Raw genomic sequence first — 19,251 nt, 5'->3', positions numbered from 1 at the left:
CGAGCGACGCGGCGTTGATGATGCCGCGTCGGGTGATGGGCGATGACGTCGCGTTTTCTCTCTCATTCGTCGCGTCGACGCGCGCGTCGCGACGCGCGCGGTTCGAACGAATCGTCGCGCGTCGCTCGCGCGCGACGAGGGCGGCGGGCGCGCGCGCGACGGCGCGCATGCGCGGAGAGGTGTGCGGGACGGCGCGGCGGGCGCGGCGAGGCGTGCGGGACGGCGCGGCGGGCGCGGCGCGGTGGGCGCGAATCGCTCTCTCATTCATTCTAAGCGTCCTAATCCGTGTTGCGGTTCGAGCGGTCGACGCGACGCTCACTTCGCCGCCGCCGCCTCGCGCTCGCGCTGGCGCTTGACGTCGAAATTATACACGCGCGCCATGTTCACCTCCATGATTGTCGCGTTGTCCTTCAAAACCGCCAAATCCCTCGCGTTCGCCTCCAGCCCGCTCTCGCACGCCGTCACGTTCGTCTCCAACAGTTCCTTCGCCTCGTCCAGCGTGTACTCCAGCATCACGTTCGCCCCGAGCCACAGGTACGCGCTCTCCGGCGTCTCCACCGTCGCCTCCGCGAACGTCGCCTCGGTCAACTGATACTTCACCGTCGTCCCGCTCGCGTCGCCGCGATCGCGCTTCTCACACAGCGTCTCCACGGCCTCGAGCGATCGCCGCACGTCCGGCAGCTGCGTCGAGAGTCGTATCCGCGCCTGCTGCAGCTCCGCCTCGAGGCGTTTGTATCGTCCGTACCGCGCGCGCATCTCCTCCATGACCTCATCGATCGCGCGCTCGCCCACGTGCGCCGCGACGTCCTCGATGAACTATCGCGTATGCGTCCGACGCGTCGCACGTCAGTCTCTCGCGCGCTCGCGCGCGCGCGTCGTCGTCGTTCGTCGTTTCGACGTCGACCGGACGTTCGTCCCGCGAGTCAACGCGATCGCGCGCGTCGCGTCGTCGGTTTTCCTCGCGCGCGCGTCGCGCCGTCGCGCGCACCTTGGCCCCGGGCACGCCCGCGCTCGCGCCCGCCGTCGCCGTCGCCGTCGTCGCCGTCGTCGTCGCGTCCGCCATCCCGCGTCGCTTTTTGACGCCGCGGTCGTCGTCGTCGTCGTCCGCGCTCGTCGACGCGCGCCGCGCGATCGTCGCGCGCGCGACGCGCGGCGCGGCGCGAACGCATGCGCCCCGGCGCGGCGCGCGCGACGCGCGACGGCGGCGCGCGCGTCGCGCGAAGCGATTTGAATCGCGTCGGGACGGCATCGCGCGCGCGACGACGGCGCGCGACGACGCGCGCGCGCGACGCGCGACGCGCGATGGGCGGCGCGCGCGCGTCGAGACCGGACGGCGCGCGCGCGAGGGCGACGGCGACGGCGAGAGGGACGAGGACGGATGGATTGGAGATTTCGAGCGGCGAACCGGCGCCGCTGGGACCGACGGCGACGACGTCGGGAGGGATAAACTTCGCGACGTACAGCGAGAGCGCGAGCGAGGTGAGCCTGTGCGTGTACGATGAGAGCGATGATTGGAGCGAGGCGACGCCGCGGTGGGAGGTGCCGATGACGAGGACGGGGAACGTGTGGCACGCGCGCGTCGAGCGCGGGGCGCCGAGACGAGGGGCGAGGTACGGGTATCGATGCAAGGGCGCGGGGGGGTGGGAGACGGGCGCGCGATGGTACGAGGATCGGGTGATGATGGATCCGTACGCGCCGCTCGTGGAGGCGCGAAGGAAGGTTTTCGGGGAAGGGCCGAAACACGCGACGCACGGCGACGTCAACGATCCCGACATGTTGAGCGGGTACGATTTCGAATCCGAGCCGTTCGATTGGGCGGGCGTGGAATCGCCGAAGATCGAAGAGAAAGATATGATCGTTTATGAAATGACGGTGCGCGCGTTCACCGCGGATGCGAGCTCGGGGTTGGATGAGAAGACGAGAGGTTCGTACGCGGGCGTCGCCGCCAGGGTGGATCACTTGAAAGCGCTCGGCGTCAACGTCGTCGAGCTCTTGCCGGTGTTCGAATACGACGAGATGGAGTTTCAACGCATTCCGAACCCGCGCGATCACATGATAAACACGTGGGGTTACAGTACGATGAGTTTCTTCGCGCCGATGTCGCGGTTCGGCACAAAGGGCGCGTCCGCGGCGCGAGCGTCTCGAGAGTTCAAGGAGATGGTGAAAGCGTTACACGCGGCCGGGATCCAAGTCATTCTCGACGTCGTGTACAATCACACGGGAGAGATGAACGACGAGTTGCCGAACCTGTGTTCTATGCGTGGAATCGACAACAAGACGTATTACATGACGGACACGTCAAAGTACGTGCAAATGTTAAACTTTACGGGGTGCGGCAACACGCTGAATGCGAACCATCCGTACGTTTCCAAGTTCATCGTCGATTCGCTGAAACACTGGGTGCGAGAATATCACGTCGACGGCTTCCGTTTCGATCTCGCCAGCGCGCTGTGCCGGGACGAGAAGGGACATCCCATGAACTCGCCTCCGGTGATTCGAGCCATCGCGAAGGATCCCGAACTTTCGCACGTCAAGCTCATCGCCGAGCCTTGGGATTGCGGCGGACTGTACCAAGTCGGTAGTTTCCCCAACTGGGACCGCTGGTCTGAATGGAACGGCGCCTATCGCGACGTGTTGCGGCGCTTCATAAAGGGCGACGAGGGCGTCAAGAGCGACTTTGCGAGACGCATCAGCGGCTCTGCCGACATGTACCACACGAACAAACGCAAGCCATACCACTCGGTCAACTTTATCACCGCGCACGATGGGTTCACGCTTCACGATCTGGTCAGCTACAACGGTAAGCACAACATGGCAAACGGGGAATCAAACAACGACGGCTCGAACGACAACTTGTCTTGGAACTGCGGACACGAGGGCGAAACTGGCGACAAGGCGGTGCGAGGACTTCGCTGGCGTCAGATGAAAAACTTTCAAGTGGCGCTGATGATCTCTCAAGGGACGCCCATGATGGTGATGGGCGATGAGTACGGTCACACACGGTACGGGAATAATAACACGTACGGCCACGACGACAAGTTGAACAACTTTCAGTGGAACGAACTCGAAAAGCAAAAAGCGCACTACTTTCGATTTTCGTCCGAGATGATCAAGTTCCGACTTGCGAACCCTTTGCTCGGTCGCGAAGACTTCTTGAACGACGATGACGTCACGTGGCACGAAGATCGATGGGACGATCCGTCGTCAAAGTTTTTGGCGTTTACGTTGCACGACCGCGGGCAAGGTTTCGGCGATACATACATCGCCTTCAACGCGCACGAATTCTACGTCGACGCCGCGCTACCTGCGCCACCTCACGGTAAGCGTTGGGCGAGAGTCGTGGACACAAACTTGCCATCGCCCGAAGACTTCATCGCGGAGGGCAAATTTGGCGTCGAGTCGCGATATAACGTCGCGCCGCGCGCGAGCGTTATCCTCGTCGCCAAGTAGAGCTACTGTACCTTATATATAGATGCCTTGCTAACTCTTGACTATTGAAATGCTATGTCTATTTCTAAGAAGAATCCTCCCGTCGCGCACAACGCGCCACAAACTCTAAGATCCAATCCACCGTCTGCTCGACGACGCGCGCGTCCGTCGCGGCGGAAAAGTGATCCGCCCCCTTTAACACTCGCAGTTCCCTCACTCCACGCTCGAGCTTCTCCTCTACGAGCGTTTCCATCGTCTTCACCGTCGTAAACTCGTCGCGTTCGGGATGAATGAACAATTTCGGCGTCTCGCTCTCCGCGAGCGCGTCGAAGTGGTCTCGCATCAACCACTTCGCCCCGACTCCGTACAATCCACACCCGTACGACCCTCGCGGGTACCCGATCGCGATGTACGACGCCACGTTCGGATGTTTCCTCTTCAGCGCGTACCCGCATATCGTCCCACCGTACGAATATCCGACCAAATGACATCGCGCGTTCGCGTTCGCGCCCGCGAGCGTCCCGTTCGCCGCGAGCGCGCACGCCGCGAGCACGTCCTCTCCCTCCGCCTCGCTCCCTCGCCACGTGCTCGAGCCCAGGGACTCAGAAGTACCGCGCAGCGCGACGCACACCGAGCCGTGCCCGCGAGCGGCGAGAGAACGCGCGAGCGGGAGCATCATCTGTCGACAACCACCGAGCTTTGGATGGGCGTGGACGAGAATAAACCAGTCCTCGCGCGCGCGCTTCTCGTCCTCGGCGCGCGGGAAATCGGTGATGAGACATTCGATGCGCGTGCCGTCGCTGGATGCGGTGAAGTGGCGCCACTCGCGCGCGGTGGGCGGCATGCCGGACGCGGCGTCGTCTGAGGCGGCGGCGGCGAGCGGCGAGCGACGAGCGACGAGCGTCAATCAAATCGTTCGCAATACAACTCGTGGGGATTAATGGTGACGACGACAGCGCGTCCATCGCGTGCTTTCGGCTTCTTTCGCGCTTTACACGCGTCAACTCGAATCGGGCTTTTCGCCCGTGTACGCCGCGGCGACGGCGGCGAAATCGCTGTTGGCGTGCCCGAGCGATTTCGCCTTGAGATATTGCGCGTTCGTCGCCGCCGTGATCGGCGCGGCGAAATCAAGCTCATCCGCCAAGTTCAACGCTAGACGTAGGTCTTTCTGTTGTAGATACACCTGGAAATTCGGGGCAAAGTTCCGATCGGCCATGAGCTTACCCTTGGCCGTCGTGAGCGGCGATCCCATCGCGCTGTGCGACAGCATTTCCAAAATAGCGTTCGAGTCCAACCCCGCGCGTTCGCTCAGCGCGTGCATCTCCCCGAGCGCGCCGACGACGTTCCCCATCATGATTTGCAACATCAATTTCGCCCTCGCCGCGTGCGTCGGGCTGTCACCGACGAGCCAACGCTTCGCGCCCATGACGTCCATGAACCGCGCGCCGTCTTCGTACGCCCGCGCGTCGCCGCCTCCCAGGAACAAAAGCTCCCCTTTCGCCGCGTCGCGCCACCCCCCAGACACCGGCGCGGCTAAGAACCGCACGTTTTCTCCCAAAATCTCTCGCGTCGCCTCTCCGCACGCGCCGTCGACGGTGGAACAATCGACGTACGTCCTCGCGTCTCCGTCCCGCGTCCCGCTCGCCGCCGCGTACGCCCTCGCCACCTCCAGCGCCGCTCGCGGATCCGCCAGCATCGCGAACGTCACCTCGCACCGCGCCGCGACGTCCGCCACGGCGTCCACGACGTCGATCGCCCCTCCGTTCGCGCGCATCGCCTCGGCGTCGTCGCGCTCGAACGCCGCGCGCGTCGCCTCCGCCTTGTCCCGCGACCGATTCCACGCCACCACGCGCGCGCCCGCGCGCGCGAGCGCGCGCGACATCGCGGCGCCCATGATGCCCATTCCGATGAACCCGACCGCGGCGCCGCGCGCCGCCGTCGACGCGCCGCGACGGCGCATGCCGCCGAAAACCGCGCGGAAAAGTGACGAAAAGTGACGGCGCCGGCGGTCGGCACTTCGCGCCGCCTCGCGACGCGCCCGATGGCGCGCGTCGCGCGCGCGACCTCGCGCGCGGTGATCTCGACGCGTCGCGACGCGCGCGACGCGTCGCGTCGCTCGAGCGCGGCGCGACGCGCGCGACGCGGCGTCGGGACTCGAACCGCCGCCGCGCGCTCGAGCGACGCCGCGCGCGAGCGCGAGCTCGAGTACCTCGAGCGCGCGTCGACGCCGAGCGATGTCTTCACCGAGCGCGCGTTCGGCGACGCCGCGCTCGCGGAGTCGTGCCTGCGGGCGATGCGCGTGCAGTGGACGCACGGCTACGCGAGCGCGCCGAGCGGGTTCGCGCGGTGCACGCACGGATTCGGGGAGATTCTGGCGGGCATGCAGCCCGCGGCGTGCGATTTGATAATGCGAGAGTGCTTCGAGGCGACGGAGACGCGGAGCGTGCTGGATCCGTTCGCGGGTGGAGGGACGACGCTGGTGTGCGCGCAGACGCTCGGGTGGCGCGCCGTCGGCGCGGACGTGTCGCCGTTGGCGTGCTTCGTGAGCGCGAATAGAAATTGGCGCGCGAGCGAGGAGGAGGTGGAAGTGATGCTCGAAAGCGCGCGGACGGTGACGGATCGAGCGGGGACGAGGGAGGAGAAAGACGGAGCGAACGATGAGGACGCGAGCGACGTCCCGAGATCTTGGCGGGCGGTTCGGGACGCGTTGAGGGAATACTTGGCGAGCGATGCGTTCGTCGGTGCGCCGCGCGTCGCCGAGGGGTTGTGGTTTTGCATGTCAGTCGCGCTGCAAAGGACGCAAAAGTCTCAAAACAAGCGTCGGCATAAGGGTAAGAGTAAGGGAAAACGCGGCGGCGGCGGCGACGACGCCTCGCGCGTCAATGCGGAGACGTTTCTTAAAACTGTCGAGGAATACGCGAATCGTTTGGAGCAGTTTCGAGAGGAATGTGCGAAACATGCGGGTGCGCCCGCGCCGCCCGCGTCGATTCACAACGTCGACGTCAGGAAATTCAAGCTTTCGGCGGAGGACAAAGTCGACGCCGTGTTGACGTCGTGTCCGTACCCGGCGGTGTACGATTACTTGTCGTTCGCGCGCAAGGTGCGCGCTGGGAGCGGTGCGGTCGTGCCATCATCCGCGTCGTTCTCGGCGCGATCCGGTCCGACGTCCTCGTACGTCAACACCGTCGTTCCGGGAGACAGAAATTGGCCCGCCGGTTGGACGGAGGGCGAAATAGGTTCTCGGCGCGCGCTCCGTTCCGATCCTTACGCCTTCAAGGACGTCTGGCAGCGCGAACAAGAGGAATGGCTCGCCGTCGTCGCCGATTCGCTCACCCCTCGCGGTCGCGCCGCGATCATGGTCGGCGACGGCGCAAACATCGACACTCGCGCCTCCATCGTCGCCGCCGCCGCCAAATTCGCCCTGCGCGAAGTCGCCGGCTGCACGATGAAGCTCACGACCACCACGGAGGAGGGCAGGGTGTACAACCAGGCTCGCACCGAGCACTTAATCCTATTCGATCGCGCGTGAATCGTCATCATCTTCACATCTCGACGCTCGTTCGTCGCGCGTCGTCGTCGATTCCGCGCTCGCGCGCGCTCGCTCGTCGTCGACGCGCCGCGCCGACGCCGTCCGCACTGCGAGACTCCCGCGCGTCGCGTCCCGCCGCCGTCGTCGCCGGCGTCGATGCGCGCGCGCGCGAGCGCGTCGAGCGCGCCGCGAACCGCGCCGCGCGCGCGTCGCGCGGCGCGGCGACCGTGCGATCGACCGCGAATTCATCCAACGAATTCGTTTCGCGCCTTCTCTTCGCGCGCGCGGGCGTCGTCGTGGCGAGACGACGCCGACGGCGCGCCCGCGAACGATGCGATCGCGGCGTCGACCGCGGATGAGGCGTCGAGCGACGAGGACGACGGCGTCGAGGGCCGACGCGCGGCGAACGGGACGGCGACGACGGCGAACGCGACGCCGGGAGGACGATTCCCCGGTTTGCTCGGATTTCCCGGGATTCTGAACCTGCCGCGAGGGGCGGTGTCGAGATGGGACAGTAAACCGAGCGCGCTGCGGGACTTGGCGAGGGATCAGGTGCCGAGACACGTGGCGATCATCATGGATGGGAACTCGCGGTGGGCGGAACGGCGGCGATTGCCGCGGACGATTGGACACGAACGCGGCGTGAACGCGCTGCGGGGGGTGGTGAAATGCTGCGTGGCTTGGGGCATAAGCACACTGACGGTGTTTGCGTTCAGTCAGGAGAACTGGGGGCGGAACCAAGCGGAAATTGAAGAGCTCATGGCGCTCGTGGAGACGGCGATGCGAGAGGAGTTGCCGTTGCTCGTCAAGGAAGGCGTGCGCGTGGAAGTCATCGGGGATTTGAGTAAAGTGAACGAGGGCGTGCGCAGTGCGGTGACGCGAGCGATGGAGGCGACGAAGGATAACGATTCGTTGCGTCTGGTGGTGGCGTTGAGTTACGGCGGTCGGCAGGACATCGTGCAAGCCGCCAAGACGCTCGCGCAAAAGGTTGCGGACGGGGAGATGCGCGCCGAGGACATCGACGAAGCGGCACTGAGCGCGCATTTATCGACATACGACGCACGCGCGGCGACGAACGAGATCGATTTCGCGCAGGCGCCGGATTTATTGATTCGCACGAGCGGCGAGCAGCGCCTGAGCAACTTTCTCCTCTGGGACCTCGCGTACACCGAACTGTACTTTGCGCAAATGTTTTGGCCCGAGTTCGGCGAAGCAGAACTGCGCCGGGCGTTATACGCCTACGCCAAGCGCGACCGTCGATTCGGCGGTCGCACGTGATCGATCGCGAGTCGAAATCTTCGCCTTGTAACAGCAAACCGCGCGCGCCGCTTTCCCACCGCACTCTTCAGCGCGCGCTCCCGCTCGCGCTCGACGCCGCGCTCGCGGACGCGCGAACGCGAAGACTCTCTCTCGCGCGTCCCTCATGCCCGGCTTCACCGCCGCGCGCGTCGCGCGCGCGTGTCCCCGCTCAAACTGCGACGCTTTCCGGCACCGCCGAACGCGCGCGCGCGCGTCCTCCACCGCGCGCGCGCCGACGCCGCGCGCGGCCGTAAAGGTGACGTTCATCTCCGAGGACGGTAAATCGGCGCCGGTGACGACGACGGTGGAGAAACCGGAGGTGCTGCGAACCGTCGCGTTGGACGCGAAGCGCGAGCTGTACGCGGGCGTGAACAAATTGCTCAACTGCGGCGGCATGGGCAACTGCGGCACGTGCGGCGTCGACGTTCTCCGAGGCGGCGAATTTCTGAGCGAGCGCACCGACCCCGAGGCGCGAAAGCTCAGCGCTGGAAAGTTGAAGGAGAGTTGGCGGTTATCGTGTCAGTGCGTCGTCGACGGCCCGGACGGCGCCGAGCTCGAGGTCGCTTTGCGTCCGAAGAAGTGAAGCCGCGACGATTTCGAGCGTCGTCACGCGCGTTCTTTTAACCGCGACGCATTTAGGCGCCTCGTTTCTCGTCGTTTCCCGTCGACGCGGCGCCTCGTCCCGCACTCGTCGACTCGCTCGACGCGTCATGGCGCGTTCGCGCGTCGTCGACGCCCCGTCGTCGACTTCGCGCGACGACGCGCCGTCGTCGACGACGAACGCGTCCGCGCGCTTCGTCGCCGGATGCGCGTCCGGCGCGGTGTCGCGGATCGCGACGCAGCCGTTGGAGGTGCGACGGCTGCGCGTGATGACGGGTCGCGGTTCCAACGAATCCACGTCCCTGCGCGCCATCTATCGCACCGAGGGCGCGTCCGCGCTGTTCGCCGGCACCAAAGCCTCGGTCGCGCGACACGCGCCCGCGAAAGGGTTGAACTTTTTGGTCTTCGGCGCGGTGAAGGAGGCGCTGCGGCGCGCTCGAGCCGCCGCGGGGACGTCGACGTCGAACGCGGCGCGCGCGAGCGACGCGCTGATCTCGGGCGCGGTCGCGGGATTGTCGTCGCTCGCGCTGTTGTACCCGCTCGACTCGTTGCTGGTGCGACAGGCGACGGGCGGGCCGAGCGCGGCGACGCTCGGCTTGGGACGCGGGTTGCGTAAAATTTTTCGCGACGAAGGCGCGCGGGGCCTGTACCGAGGCGCGTTACCGGCGGCGATAGCCGTCGTTCCCGAGGCCGCGATCACGTTCGGGAGTTACGATTTAATGCGCGATTGGTACGGGTGCGTCCTCTTTCGCCTCGTCGCTTTTTCGTCCGACTGACGCGCGTCTTCGTCGCAGCCGTCGCGCCAAGTCCGCCGCTCGCTCCGCCGCCGCCGCCGCCGCTCCGAGCCTCGCGTTCGGCATGATCAGCGCCGCGTGTGGTCAAGCCGTGAGCTTTCCCCTCGACGTCGTCTCCCGTCGAATGGTCGTCGAGCGCGGCGGTTTTCTCGCCGTCGCCCGCGCGTTATTCCGCGACCGCGGTCTCCGCGGTTTCTACGCCGGCCTTCGCGCGACGACCGTGAAAACCATCCCGATGAGTTCGCTCAGTTTCTTCGCGTACGAGTGCGCGATGCGCGCGCTCGCGCCCGGAGACGCCTGAAACGATCGCCTAAAACAAAACAAACTCCCTCTAGCCACCCAGCCAAATTCCAAAGTTTCCCGCGCGAAATCGACACCGCGATGTACATAGGGATGGTTCCGTATTGTAGCGCCCCGCGAAAGACGTCACGCCCTCGCGCGCGCGCGCGCCGCCGCACACGCGCGCGCGCCGCCTCCCGCGTCGCTCGACTCGCTCGCGCCGCCGAGAAAAAAATCCACGCGCCGCGTCACCCGCGCGCGAACCCGCCGCGCGCGTCGCACCGCTCGCGGACCGCGAAAGATGACGTCCGCGAAGGCGCTCGCGCAGATGAGCGGGCACGCCGAGCGAGACTGCGCCGACGTCCTCGACGCGTGCGGCGGCGACGTCGATCGCGCGATCGATCGGTTGTTAAACAGTGCGTGCGACGAGACGGCGCGGACGGGCGAGCGAGGCGCGGCGAACGCGCGAGCGACGGTAGACGATGGGACGACGGGCGATCGCGGCCCCGCCGCGTTTGGCGGCTGACGAATCGCGACTCGAGGGATGGGGACGACGCGCGACGACGCGAACGACGCGGACGACTGACGACGACTGAGCGCGCGCGATGACAGTGGATAAGTTTGAGACGATCGGAAAGAAACAGAAGAAGAAGCCGGCGAACGGGGCGCAGAGCGGGGCGGGGGGTAAGGTTGGGAATCAACATAATAACAGAGACGGCGGCGAACGACGAGGCGGAAAGTTCGGCGGGGAACGGACGAACGGACGCGCGTACGACGGTCAAGGGCGCGATGGTAAGCCGGGGAGAAATGGGAAGTTTGAGAATGGTGGGAAGTTCCCGACGCCGCGCGCGGGTGAGCGCGGGGATGAGCGCGGAGGGAAGCCGGCGAGAGCCGCGGCGGCGCCCGCGGCGGCGGCGGCGCCCTCGGCGGCGCCGGCGAAGCTCGAACCGGCGCCGAATCCCGCGCCGATTCGGCCTGGTGGGAAAACACTCGCTGATTTAGTTCGTGGTGAGCCCGCGGTGGCGGCTCCGGCGCCGTCGGCGGCGCCGCAAGCTGGTCGCGGCGGCGCCAAGGGTGGCGCGGTGCCGCGCCCGCAAGGCGGCAAGCCGGCGCCCAAACAAGCTGCGGCGCCGGCGAGCGCGGCCGAGGCGACGATGAACTGGGCCAAGAAGGTGGCGGGTCCGGGTGCGCCCGCGCCCGCGGCGGCGGCGCCGGTGGCGGCGCAACCTCCCGCGCAGCAGCAACAGCAACAGCAACGACCCGCGGCGGCGCAGCAACAATCCGCCGAGAGCTTTGGCTTTGGTTTCGACGCCGCCGCGCAGGCTGCTGCGGTGCCGCGACCGCAGCAAGCGCAAGCGAACGATCGCGCGCAAGCGCAAGATCTTGGCCTTCAGTTTGGCAACTTCTCCACCTCAGGCGGTGACTTTGGCTTTGGATTTGATTCGTCCTCAGCCGTCAACGGCTCGGCGGCGGGCTGGGGCGTGCAGCAGCAACAGCCGCAAGCGAACAAGAAGCAATCTAGCAGAAATTCTGGTGTGGCCTCCAAGTTGCCGGACGCCGTCAACGGCAGCACGACGACGAGCGGTGCCGCGGAGCAGCAAGCAGCGTACCCGGCGTACTTTGGCGGTATGATGCCCAACGCCTACGGCAACTACATGATGCCTCCGGCGGTGCCCATGGCGGGCGGCTACACTGGCTACGAAGGTTACCAGCAATCGGCGCAACCCGCTGATCAAAACAACGCGTATGCGGATTACTACAAGCAACAAGCCGCGGCGCAGAGCCAACAAGCGGGCGGCGACAAGACGCAGTCCACTTCGGGCTCGAGCGCGGCGCCGCAACAAGCGTTCGCCAACATGCCCAACGCGTATGGCCATCCCATGTACTCCTACCCTTACGCCATGCCGCACCAACCTGCGTACCCGTACGCGGTGCAGCAAGCCTACCCTCCCGCGTACCCCCCGGCGTATGCCGCGGCGCCGGGCGCCAAGCAAGGCGCTCCGCCGGGATACAAGACCCAAGACGGATCCGATCAAAACGGCGCGCGTCAGAACAACGGTCGCGCGGCTCAATACACCGAGCAGCAGATGCAACAACAAGGCTACTACACCCAGCAGTCGCAGTACGCGCAGCAATACGCGCAGTACGGCGGCCAAGGGTACCGTCAGTCCTAAGCGCTCCCGTTTCCCGACACACGAATTTAATATTCACATCACCCGTGTTTAGGCAAAGGCGCGAATACGTCATTTTCTCGCTTTGAAAATTAAAAATGAATGCTTGCCTCGGAGCGGCCTACTCGCGCGTGATTAGTTGCCCGTGATGAGCGCGAGGGTGAGGATCACCATGGCGACCTTGCCGTTGACGCCCTCGGCGGTCGCCGTCCACGTCGTGGGCAAGCGCTCGTCCGGGAACGTGGCGTTCTCGTCCGGAATGGCGCCGCGAAGAGACGTCGCGCCGGTCGCCGCGGGCGCGATCGTCGCCGCGGTAACGGCAGCCATGATGAAGAGCATGGAACTGAAGCCGCCGGCGGTGAACATTTGATGCGCCACCGAGCCGCCGCCGCCGATTTTCGACAGCAACGCCAAGACGGCGCCCACCATCGCCGCGCGTCCGTTCACCACCTCCGGAATCTTATACTTGGCGTTAAATCCAACGAAATCGGTGATTTGCAACGACGCAAAATCCACGTCATCCCCAGCGCTCGCGCCCGTCTTCTTCGACATGTCCGCCTCGATCACGCCCGCCTTGTTCACTCGCGTCTCGAACGACGCCCCGAATTTATCCGTCACCGCGACTTCGTCCCCTCTCGCCTCGATCGTGTACACCTTCCCATCGATGTTTCGCGTCGTCTTCCCGTCCAGATTATTCACCAAGTTCGGTTTCGTCACCGCCATCGGTTTCCACGCGCTCGCGTCGCCGCCCTCCGCTCTGACCGCACCGCCTCGTCGTCTCGCCGCGCGTCCTCGCGTCGTCGCGAGCGTCGCCGATCGCGTCCCGAGCGCGCGCGTCGTCGTCGACATCTCGATTATTCGTTCGCGTCGCGCCTGCGCGTCGCGTTCGGAGCGCGGCATCCATCATCGTCAGTCCTCGTCTCTCGTCGTCGTCCCGTCGTCGTCGTCGTCGTCGTCGCGCCGCCGTCATCGCGTCGACGTCGACGCTTTGGATAATCTTTCGCGCGTCGCGCCGCGTCGCGCCGCGTCGCGCGCGGACGCGGCGCGACGTCGCGACGCGCGACCGCCTCTCGCGAATCGCGTTCGCGTCGCGCCTCGCGATGCGCGTTCGCGTCGCGCCGTCGCACCTCTGCGTTCGCGTCGCGATGTGCCGCACTCGCCGTCGCGCGTCGCGTCGCCATGGACGCCGGTCGGCGCGCCGCGCGTCGCGGCGTCGAAATCGCGCTGCGCGCCGTTCGCCATCGCGGCGCGAGCGACGGCGCGCGCGCGTTCGCGTCGCGCGCGGCGGATGATTGCGCGACGGCGCCGCGCGCGCGCCGAGGCGGAATCTCGACGCTCGCGGCCGGCGCGCTCGGCGTCTGCGGCGCGATGGCGGCGGTGCGATTCGCGGACGGAGACTGGGCGGAGGACGCGGAGTTCGCGGCGTACGGCGCGGCGACGCCGGCGCTGCGAGCGCTCGACGCGGAGACGGCGCACGACGTCGCGGTGGCGGCGCTCGCGCTGGGACTGGGACCGAGACGAAGGCGGCGAGACGGGGAGGCGCTGCGCGTGGAGGCGCTCGGGACGACGTTTTCGAACCCGATCGGTCTGGCGGCGGGATTCGATAAGGACGCGAGGGCGTTCGAGGCGTTGCTGAGGGTGGGATTCGGGTTCGTGGAGATCGGGAGCGTGACGCCGAAGCCGCAGCCGGGGAATCCGAAACCGCGCGCGTTCCGCCTGCGCGAACACGGGGCGGTGATCAATCGGTATGGGTTCAACAGCCAGGGACACGAGAGCGCGAGGACGCGATTGGCGAGGCGGCGCGACGCCGTCGCCGCCGAGGGCGACGACGCGACGGCGGAGCCGCGCGGGGTGCTCGGCGTAAATCTCGGGAAGAATAAGCTCACTCCTGAAGACAACGCGGCGGATGATTACGTCTTGGGGGTGGAGAATATCGGGGAATTCGGCGATTACATCGTCGTGAACATTTCCTCGCCGAACACGCCGGGTTTGAGAAACTTGCAAGGTCGCAAGCATTTGAGCGGGTTGCTGCGCAAGGTTTTGGACGCGCGCGACAAAAATCCGGGCACCGCGAAGACGCCGGTGTTGGTGAAAATCGCCCCCGATCTCACCGACGCCGCGTTGAGGGATATCGCGAGCGTGGTGAAGAGCGAAAAGGTCGACGGAGTCATCGTGAGCAACACCACCATCGCGCGACCGGACGCCATCAAAGCGCACGCGCACGGCGACGAAGCGGGCGGTCTGAGCGGTAAACCGCTCATGGAGCCGAGCACTAAGGTGTTGCACGACCTGTACAAGCTCACGGGCGGCAAAATCACCTTGGTGGGATGCGGCGGCATCGCCAGCGGCGAAGACGCGTACGCAAAGATTCGCGCGGGCGCGTCGTTGGTGCAGTTGTACACCGCGTTTGCCTTCGAAGGTCCGCCTTTGATACCTAGAATCAAGCGAGAACTCGAGGAGTGCTTGGCGCGCGACGGTTTCAAGAGTGTGCAAGACGCCATCGGCGCGGCGCACCGCAAGTAGATAACTGATATATGATATATGATATAGCAAAACACGTTTAATCCGCTACCAAACGAAAAAACTGTGCGTCAAAAAGGCGTCTGACGAGCGCGCTGGAATCCGCGGCAACGCGCCTACGTGCAATGTTGTCAATGAAAAAATAGAATCAGATGGTGGTGATATACGGCTGGACGCGTGAGAACGTTCAACTCGCCCGAGCAATCAAAGTAACGTCTGCGTCTTCACAACTCAGACTCAACAATAGAAGCCAACGCCGCGACGGCGTCTTCGTTTGATTTTTTATCGCCCACTGTGTGGTCGATGAGCTTAACGAACTGCTCTTCAGTCAACGATGCGCACGCCAAAAGCTCCTCTGCACTAGTCTCGGTGCACTGATCGTAGTCCGATTCTTGTTTGTAGAGAAGATGTCCAGATATTTCAAACACCGCCGGATTTACGCCCGTGTGAATGACGTGCTCTGGAATTTTGTTGTTCGCGATGCGAATCGAAAAGACCTGAGGGATCAAAAACACTCTCGCGCCGTGATCGGCGATCAAAATGTTAAACGGAATGTTCGCCCCTTGCAACTTCACGGCGCATCCACCCACGAGCGAGGCGAGCTCTTCGAAGGAATCGCCGACTTCAAAGCACAAGCAGCGCACCGGGTAACCGTTCACGCGGTATACGGTGCAGTCGCCATGCGTACCCGGGAAGATTTCGACCGTGTTCGCACGCTCGATGGGAAACGCTTCCATGAGATAGTACGCCTGAAAATGAAGATGATTGATCGTCGCGTACGCTCCGAGGGAGTTGTATCCTACGCGGAAGTACGGATTTCGCGATTCAGCCGCCATGTACAGCGCCGGAAGCAAATTTTCTGGGCTGATTTGCTGCGGAAGCATGTCTGTCACGCGAGGACAAAGCAGCACGTGTCCGTACTCGATCGGCGAAACATTGATCAGAACCACGGTCGGGCTCTCACCCACGGCTGCTGACGGTTCAAACACAGAGCGACTGACGTTTTCGTCCGCCTCACCAGCGAGCTTGGTGAAAGAAAAGAGCACCTCTTTGAGATCCGCTTTCGTGAAGTTGAACTTGTTCGCGTCAAAGTCTTGGCAAACCTTATCCACAGAAAACTCTGTCGGGCGTTTATTCGTCGCTCGACCGATGTTGAACTGCGCGACGTACTTCTTTTTGCCGTCTATAACCTTTGTGCTGACCGCGGTGACGTCGTACCGAAACAAGCCGCCGGCGAATCGATCTTCCCACGCGGAGATCAAAATGCGATCGAATTCACTCGCGTCGGTGACGTAACCAGAAAGACCCCAAGAGTCGTTGTCATCGTCTTCGTCGTCGGACACGCTCGAAGCGTACCCATCAATGTCGGGAACGATGAGATCTTGAAAAGACCCAAACGAACGCACGCGCTTGAACACTTGCACGGCTTCGTGTTTCAAGTATCCGATCTTCGGGAGTTGAAACTTCGACGTGCGTGACAGTGCCCCGACTTTCGCCGAACTTTTGTCGCTGTCAAGATCATCGAGTTGATGCAGCGACAACACGCTCGGCGTCGAAGGTCTCGGCGTCGCCGTTCGGCTCAGGGTCTCCGTCATGACGGTAGCGTCAGCGATTCCCGCGATCAGCCCCAGGCGTTCCTAAACCTTCTAACTAATACGACTCAGCCTTCGATAGTTCGCCTAAACCTGGCCTCCACCCGCGCTCAACTGCGTCACGTCGTTCGGCTCGGCGCCCTCGCGCGCCTCCCCACCTCGACCGGCGTCCAAATGTCGCGTATTCACGACCACCAACGCCTTCAAGCGTTCGTATCTCGTTTCAATCTCCGTTCGCATTTACGTTCACGACCGCTTTTGTGTCCAAATCTCGTATGCGAATGCACGCGCCCCGTTGCAAGTCGTCGCGTGCGCTTTCTCAGGCTCAGCCTTTATCCGGCCCCAAAAAGTTCCGAACTTTACGATTCTCACGCGCCCGTCTCGCGTCGTACGGCGCGTGTTTCGCGCGCGTTCGCCACGAGAATTTCTCGCGCACGTATCGTTCGCCCCCGCGCGCGCTTCGCACCGTCGCGTCGCGCGTCAGAGCTTCAGCACCGACCGCGAACCCTCAGACGTCACGCTTCTCTGAAACGTCGTCCCGAAGCTCTCGGGTCGCCGCCGCGCGTTCACGCCGCGATTCGCGTCGCACACGCGTCGCGCACGTTTCGTGTTCGCGTTCGACGATCACCTCGAGCGTCGAAGCGCGCGGCGATGCTCGCGAGGCGCTGCAAAGTGCGGCATAAAGCGATTTAAATCTCCTCGCAACGTTCACACAGTGTGTCGCGCGGTTCGCATGGCGCGCTGCGCGTCGTGCGCGTTTTCAGAGACGACGCTGGATGAGTGCACGACGTCGGACGGGGTCACGGACGACGCGAGCGCGATAGGCGCGAACGGGCGACGGAAATTCTTTGGCGCTGGGTTAGAGAGTTGGGCGAAGCTCGACGCCGCGGGTGTCATTCGCGCGCGATTCGTCGGTTTGCGCGAGGTAGAGAATTGCACGTTCGAGTGTTCTTTCGCTTGTGACGTCGCGCACGCGCGCGCACGCGCGAGGGTGGTGGCTGCCGGCGAAGAGGCGAGAGCGACGGCTTTGAGCGGCGGCGGTGGCGCCGCCGACGAAATAGAGGTGATGTGCGCGTTCGATGCGGTCGATCTGAGCTCTGTGATTCGACACGATGCGTTGAACGTCGGGGCGTTCGAGGTAATCGCGCGAACGCGGGATGGGGAGGAGTTGGCGCGCGCGGCGTTGCTGACGCGAGTCGAACAAGACGAAAGCGCGACGCTGCGAAGGTTAGTTTTGCCGTACGTGGCGAAATTTGAGTGATGGATATTAATCGTATGCGTGTTGTACCATGGTAGTTTTAGTCGCATCGATTGCCGGCGCCGAACCGAGATGTTGTTATTTATTTCAGAGCGACGGTAACATTTGGCTATTTTTATGACTCTCGCGCGAACGAGACCTGAGTGTACGCGCGCGCCGTGCGAGAGCATCGAACTTGAAATGTCGAAAACGACGAGTGTACTGCGTCAACGACGCGCGCTCCGCACGCGCACGCGTCGTTCGTGGCGTATTTTCGTGTACGTATTGTGTCGGCGAGCGAGCGTAAAGACCCAACTTCGACTCAGACTCGGATTGACTAACACGTCGAGCGTCTTGATCTCGCGACTCGCGACCGTAGATGCACTTCAATCGCTTTAATATCGTTTTGTACGGTGTCTTATCAACTGCTCTACGGGGTTGATCGCGTAATGTCGTCGCCAATGGCGCATTCGCGCCGGCTCGCCTCGAGCGGCGGATGCTCTGACGAGTACCCAGATTGGATTCATCAAGGTGGCTGGACGCTGTACGTAATCGGTATCTTATACATGTTTTTAGGCATAGCCATCGTATGCGACGATTACTTCGTGGCTTCGTTGGAAAAGATTTGCGACAAGCTCAACCTGAGCGAAGACGTCGCAGGCGCGACGTTCATGGCGGCGGGATCGTCTGCTCCAGAACTCTTCTCCTCTGGGATGAGCTTGATATCCCCCGACGCTACGAATGAGATTGGAATTAGCGCAATCGTTGGTTCCGCAGTTTTCAACATACTCTTCATCATAGGTGCCACGGTGCTCTGCGCTGGTCAGACGCTCGAGTTGGATTGGCGACCGGTGACGCGCGATTGCTCGTTTTACGCCCTCGCCATTACAACCATTCTGCTGATCTTTCACGACGGTGAAGTGTACTGGTACGAGGGGCTGATTTCAGTTATATTGTACTTCACGTATGTCTGTTTCATGTGTTACAACGAAAAAATTATGCGATGGATGAGTGGTAAAGGTGCGAAACAACCGAATCCCGAGCCGGCGCCCCTGGCGATGCCAGTCTTGCGACGCGCAGATACGCGTCGACAGTCTCGAAGACCGACGAAGGAGGAAACTCACGGTGTCGATGAAGGATTCGAATGGCCCGATTCCATGGCCGCGGTTCCATTACACGTCCTGGGCCTACCGTGGAGATATGCATTTCATTACACCATTCCAGACTGCTCAAAGCGCCATCTCGAGAAGTGGTTCGTCGTCGCCTTCCTCGCGTCCATCTCATGGATCAGCGTGATTTCCTACTTTATGGTTTCATGGGCCGCTCGCATGGGATGCATAATCGGGATCCCCGAAGTCGTCATGGGAATGTTGGTCGTCGCCGCCGGTACCTCGATCCCAGATGCTCTCGGTTCCATTGCCGTGGCGAAAGCCGGCGAAGGCGACATGGCCGTAGCGAACGCCGTCGGCAGCAACGTGTTTGACATTTGGCTCGGCCTCGGTCTTCCTTGGCTCATCATTTTACCGACAAAGCCAGGCGGCCGAGTACTCATCGAGACATCTCAGCTCATGCCTTCCATCGGTATTCTCTTTGGCGTGCTAGCCATGTACTATTTCGCGTTATTTTTTAATGGCTGGCGACTCACTCGTCGCGCTGGGGGCGCCTTCCTCGTCGCGTATCTCCTCTTCGCGGGCTACTGCATCTTATTCGTGTGGTTACAGGACATTTACAAAGTTTCGACATAGCGCTGTTCTAGTTCTTGTCGTATCCATTACAAATTTATCGATCGGATTCGCTACTG

The 19,251-nt window shown here is 63.5% G+C and overlaps 14 protein-coding genes across 14 annotated transcripts; 8 read left to right on the top strand and 6 right to left on the bottom strand.

The window, feature by feature from the left end:
- Positions 1-315: 315 nt before the first annotated feature.
- On the bottom strand, positions 316-789 carry OSTLU_39093 (predicted protein; the record flags this gene model as incomplete). Its single annotated transcript, XM_001420536.1, has 1 exon — positions 316-789. A coding segment is annotated over one exon (474 nt), but the record flags the coding sequence as incomplete, so codon positions are not given.
- A 513-nt stretch (positions 790-1,302) lies between these two features.
- On the top strand, positions 1,303-3,477 carry OSTLU_19757 (predicted protein; the record flags this gene model as incomplete). The annotated part of the gene is made up of 1 exon (XM_001420704.1): positions 1,303-3,477. The coding sequence occupies one exon, from the start codon at positions 1,303-1,305 to the stop codon at positions 3,448-3,450; it is 2,148 nt and encodes a 715-aa protein (XP_001420741.1). The 3' UTR covers positions 3,451-3,477.
- Positions 3,478-3,514: 37 nt separating this feature from the next.
- Positions 3,515-4,273, bottom strand: OSTLU_93502 (predicted protein; the record flags this gene model as incomplete). Its single annotated transcript, XM_001420535.1, has 1 exon — positions 3,515-4,273. The coding sequence occupies one exon, from the start codon at positions 4,271-4,273 to the stop codon at positions 3,515-3,517; it is 759 nt and encodes a 252-aa protein (XP_001420572.1).
- Positions 4,274-4,327: 54 nt separating this feature from the next.
- OSTLU_50994 (predicted protein) lies at positions 4,328-5,401 on the bottom strand. Its single transcript, XM_001420534.1, has one exon. The coding sequence runs from the start codon at positions 5,387-5,389 to the stop codon at positions 4,430-4,432; it is 960 nt and encodes a 319-aa protein (XP_001420571.1). The 5' UTR covers positions 5,390-5,401; the 3' UTR covers positions 4,328-4,429.
- A 321-nt stretch (positions 5,402-5,722) lies between these two features.
- OSTLU_26692 (predicted protein) lies at positions 5,723-6,958 on the top strand (the record flags this gene model as incomplete). Its single annotated transcript, XM_001420703.1, has 1 exon — positions 5,723-6,958. One exon carries the CDS (start codon positions 5,723-5,725, stop codon positions 6,956-6,958), a length of 1,236 nt encoding a protein of 411 aa, XP_001420740.1.
- Positions 6,959-7,414: 456 nt separating this feature from the next.
- OSTLU_88710 (predicted protein) lies at positions 7,415-8,236 on the top strand (the record flags this gene model as incomplete). The annotated part of the gene is made up of 1 exon (XM_001420702.1): positions 7,415-8,236. A coding segment is annotated over one exon (822 nt), but the record flags the coding sequence as incomplete, so codon positions are not given.
- A 66-nt stretch (positions 8,237-8,302) lies between these two features.
- Positions 8,303-10,046, top strand: OSTLU_26689 (MC family transporter: adenylate). Its single transcript, XM_001420701.1, has 2 exons — positions 8,303-9,593; positions 9,652-10,046. The coding sequence occupies exons 1-2, from the start codon at positions 8,968-8,970 to the stop codon at positions 9,950-9,952; spliced, it is 927 nt and encodes a 308-aa protein (XP_001420738.1). The 5' UTR covers positions 8,303-8,967; the 3' UTR covers positions 9,953-10,046.
- Positions 10,047-10,535: 489 nt separating this feature from the next.
- On the top strand, positions 10,536-12,104 carry OSTLU_26688 (predicted protein; the record flags this gene model as incomplete). Its single annotated transcript, XM_001420700.1, has 1 exon — positions 10,536-12,104. The coding sequence occupies one exon, from the start codon at positions 10,536-10,538 to the stop codon at positions 12,102-12,104; it is 1,569 nt and encodes a 522-aa protein (XP_001420737.1).
- Positions 12,105-12,236: 132 nt separating this feature from the next.
- Positions 12,237-12,950, bottom strand: ELIP12 (possible early light inducible protein; the record flags this gene model as incomplete). The annotated part of the gene is made up of 1 exon (XM_001420533.1): positions 12,237-12,950. The coding sequence occupies one exon, from the start codon at positions 12,948-12,950 to the stop codon at positions 12,237-12,239; it is 714 nt and encodes a 237-aa protein (XP_001420570.1).
- A 519-nt stretch (positions 12,951-13,469) lies between these two features.
- PYR4 (dihydroorotate dehydrogenase) lies at positions 13,470-14,624 on the top strand (the record flags this gene model as incomplete). Its single annotated transcript, XM_001420699.1, has 1 exon — positions 13,470-14,624. One exon carries the CDS (start codon positions 13,470-13,472, stop codon positions 14,622-14,624), a length of 1,155 nt encoding a protein of 384 aa, XP_001420736.1.
- A 311-nt stretch (positions 14,625-14,935) lies between these two features.
- Positions 14,936-15,892, bottom strand: OSTLU_3702 (predicted protein; the record flags this gene model as incomplete). The annotated part of the gene is made up of 1 exon (XM_001420532.1): positions 14,936-15,892. A coding segment is annotated over one exon (957 nt), but the record flags the coding sequence as incomplete, so codon positions are not given.
- A 408-nt stretch (positions 15,893-16,300) lies between these two features.
- Positions 16,301-16,453, bottom strand: OSTLU_26684 (predicted protein; the record flags this gene model as incomplete). Its single annotated transcript, XM_001420531.1, has 1 exon — positions 16,301-16,453. The coding sequence occupies one exon, from the start codon at positions 16,451-16,453 to the stop codon at positions 16,301-16,303; it is 153 nt and encodes a 50-aa protein (XP_001420568.1).
- A 493-nt stretch (positions 16,454-16,946) lies between these two features.
- On the top strand, positions 16,947-17,474 carry OSTLU_17489 (predicted protein; the record flags this gene model as incomplete). The annotated part of the gene is made up of 1 exon (XM_001420698.1): positions 16,947-17,474. The coding sequence occupies one exon, from the start codon at positions 16,947-16,949 to the stop codon at positions 17,472-17,474; it is 528 nt and encodes a 175-aa protein (XP_001420735.1).
- A 503-nt stretch (positions 17,475-17,977) lies between these two features.
- Positions 17,978-19,156, top strand: OSTLU_1885 (CaCA family transporter: sodium ion/potassium ion/calcium ion; the record flags this gene model as incomplete). The annotated part of the gene is made up of 1 exon (XM_001420697.1): positions 17,978-19,156. A coding segment is annotated over one exon (1,179 nt), but the record flags the coding sequence as incomplete, so codon positions are not given.
- Positions 19,157-19,251: the final 95 nt, after the last annotated feature.

The sequence above is a fragment of the Ostreococcus lucimarinus genome, chromosome 12 (genome assembly GCF_000092065.1).
Source record: "Ostreococcus lucimarinus CCE9901 chromosome 12, complete sequence".
NCBI classification, from domain to species: Eukaryota; Viridiplantae; Chlorophyta; class Mamiellophyceae; order Mamiellales; family Bathycoccaceae; genus Ostreococcus; species Ostreococcus sp. 'lucimarinus'.
The sequence above is the reverse complement of the archived record's forward strand: the minus strand, read 5'-3'. Positions and strand labels throughout refer to the sequence as shown.

Excerpts from the sequence above, each read along its gene's own strand:
- OSTLU_50994 (XM_001420534.1), bottom strand. The coding sequence starts at position 5,389 with ATGCGCCGTCGCGGCGCGTCGACGGCGGCGCGCGGCGCCGCGGTCGGG.
- OSTLU_26689 (XM_001420701.1), top strand. The coding sequence starts at position 8,968 with ATGGCGCGTTCGCGCGTCGTCGACGCCCCGTCGTCGACTTCGCGCGAC. Across the intron at positions 9,594-9,651 it reads TTAATGCGCGATTGGTACGG|CCGTCGCGCCAAGTCCGCCG; the intron begins GTGCGTCCTCTT and ends TCTTCGTCGCAG.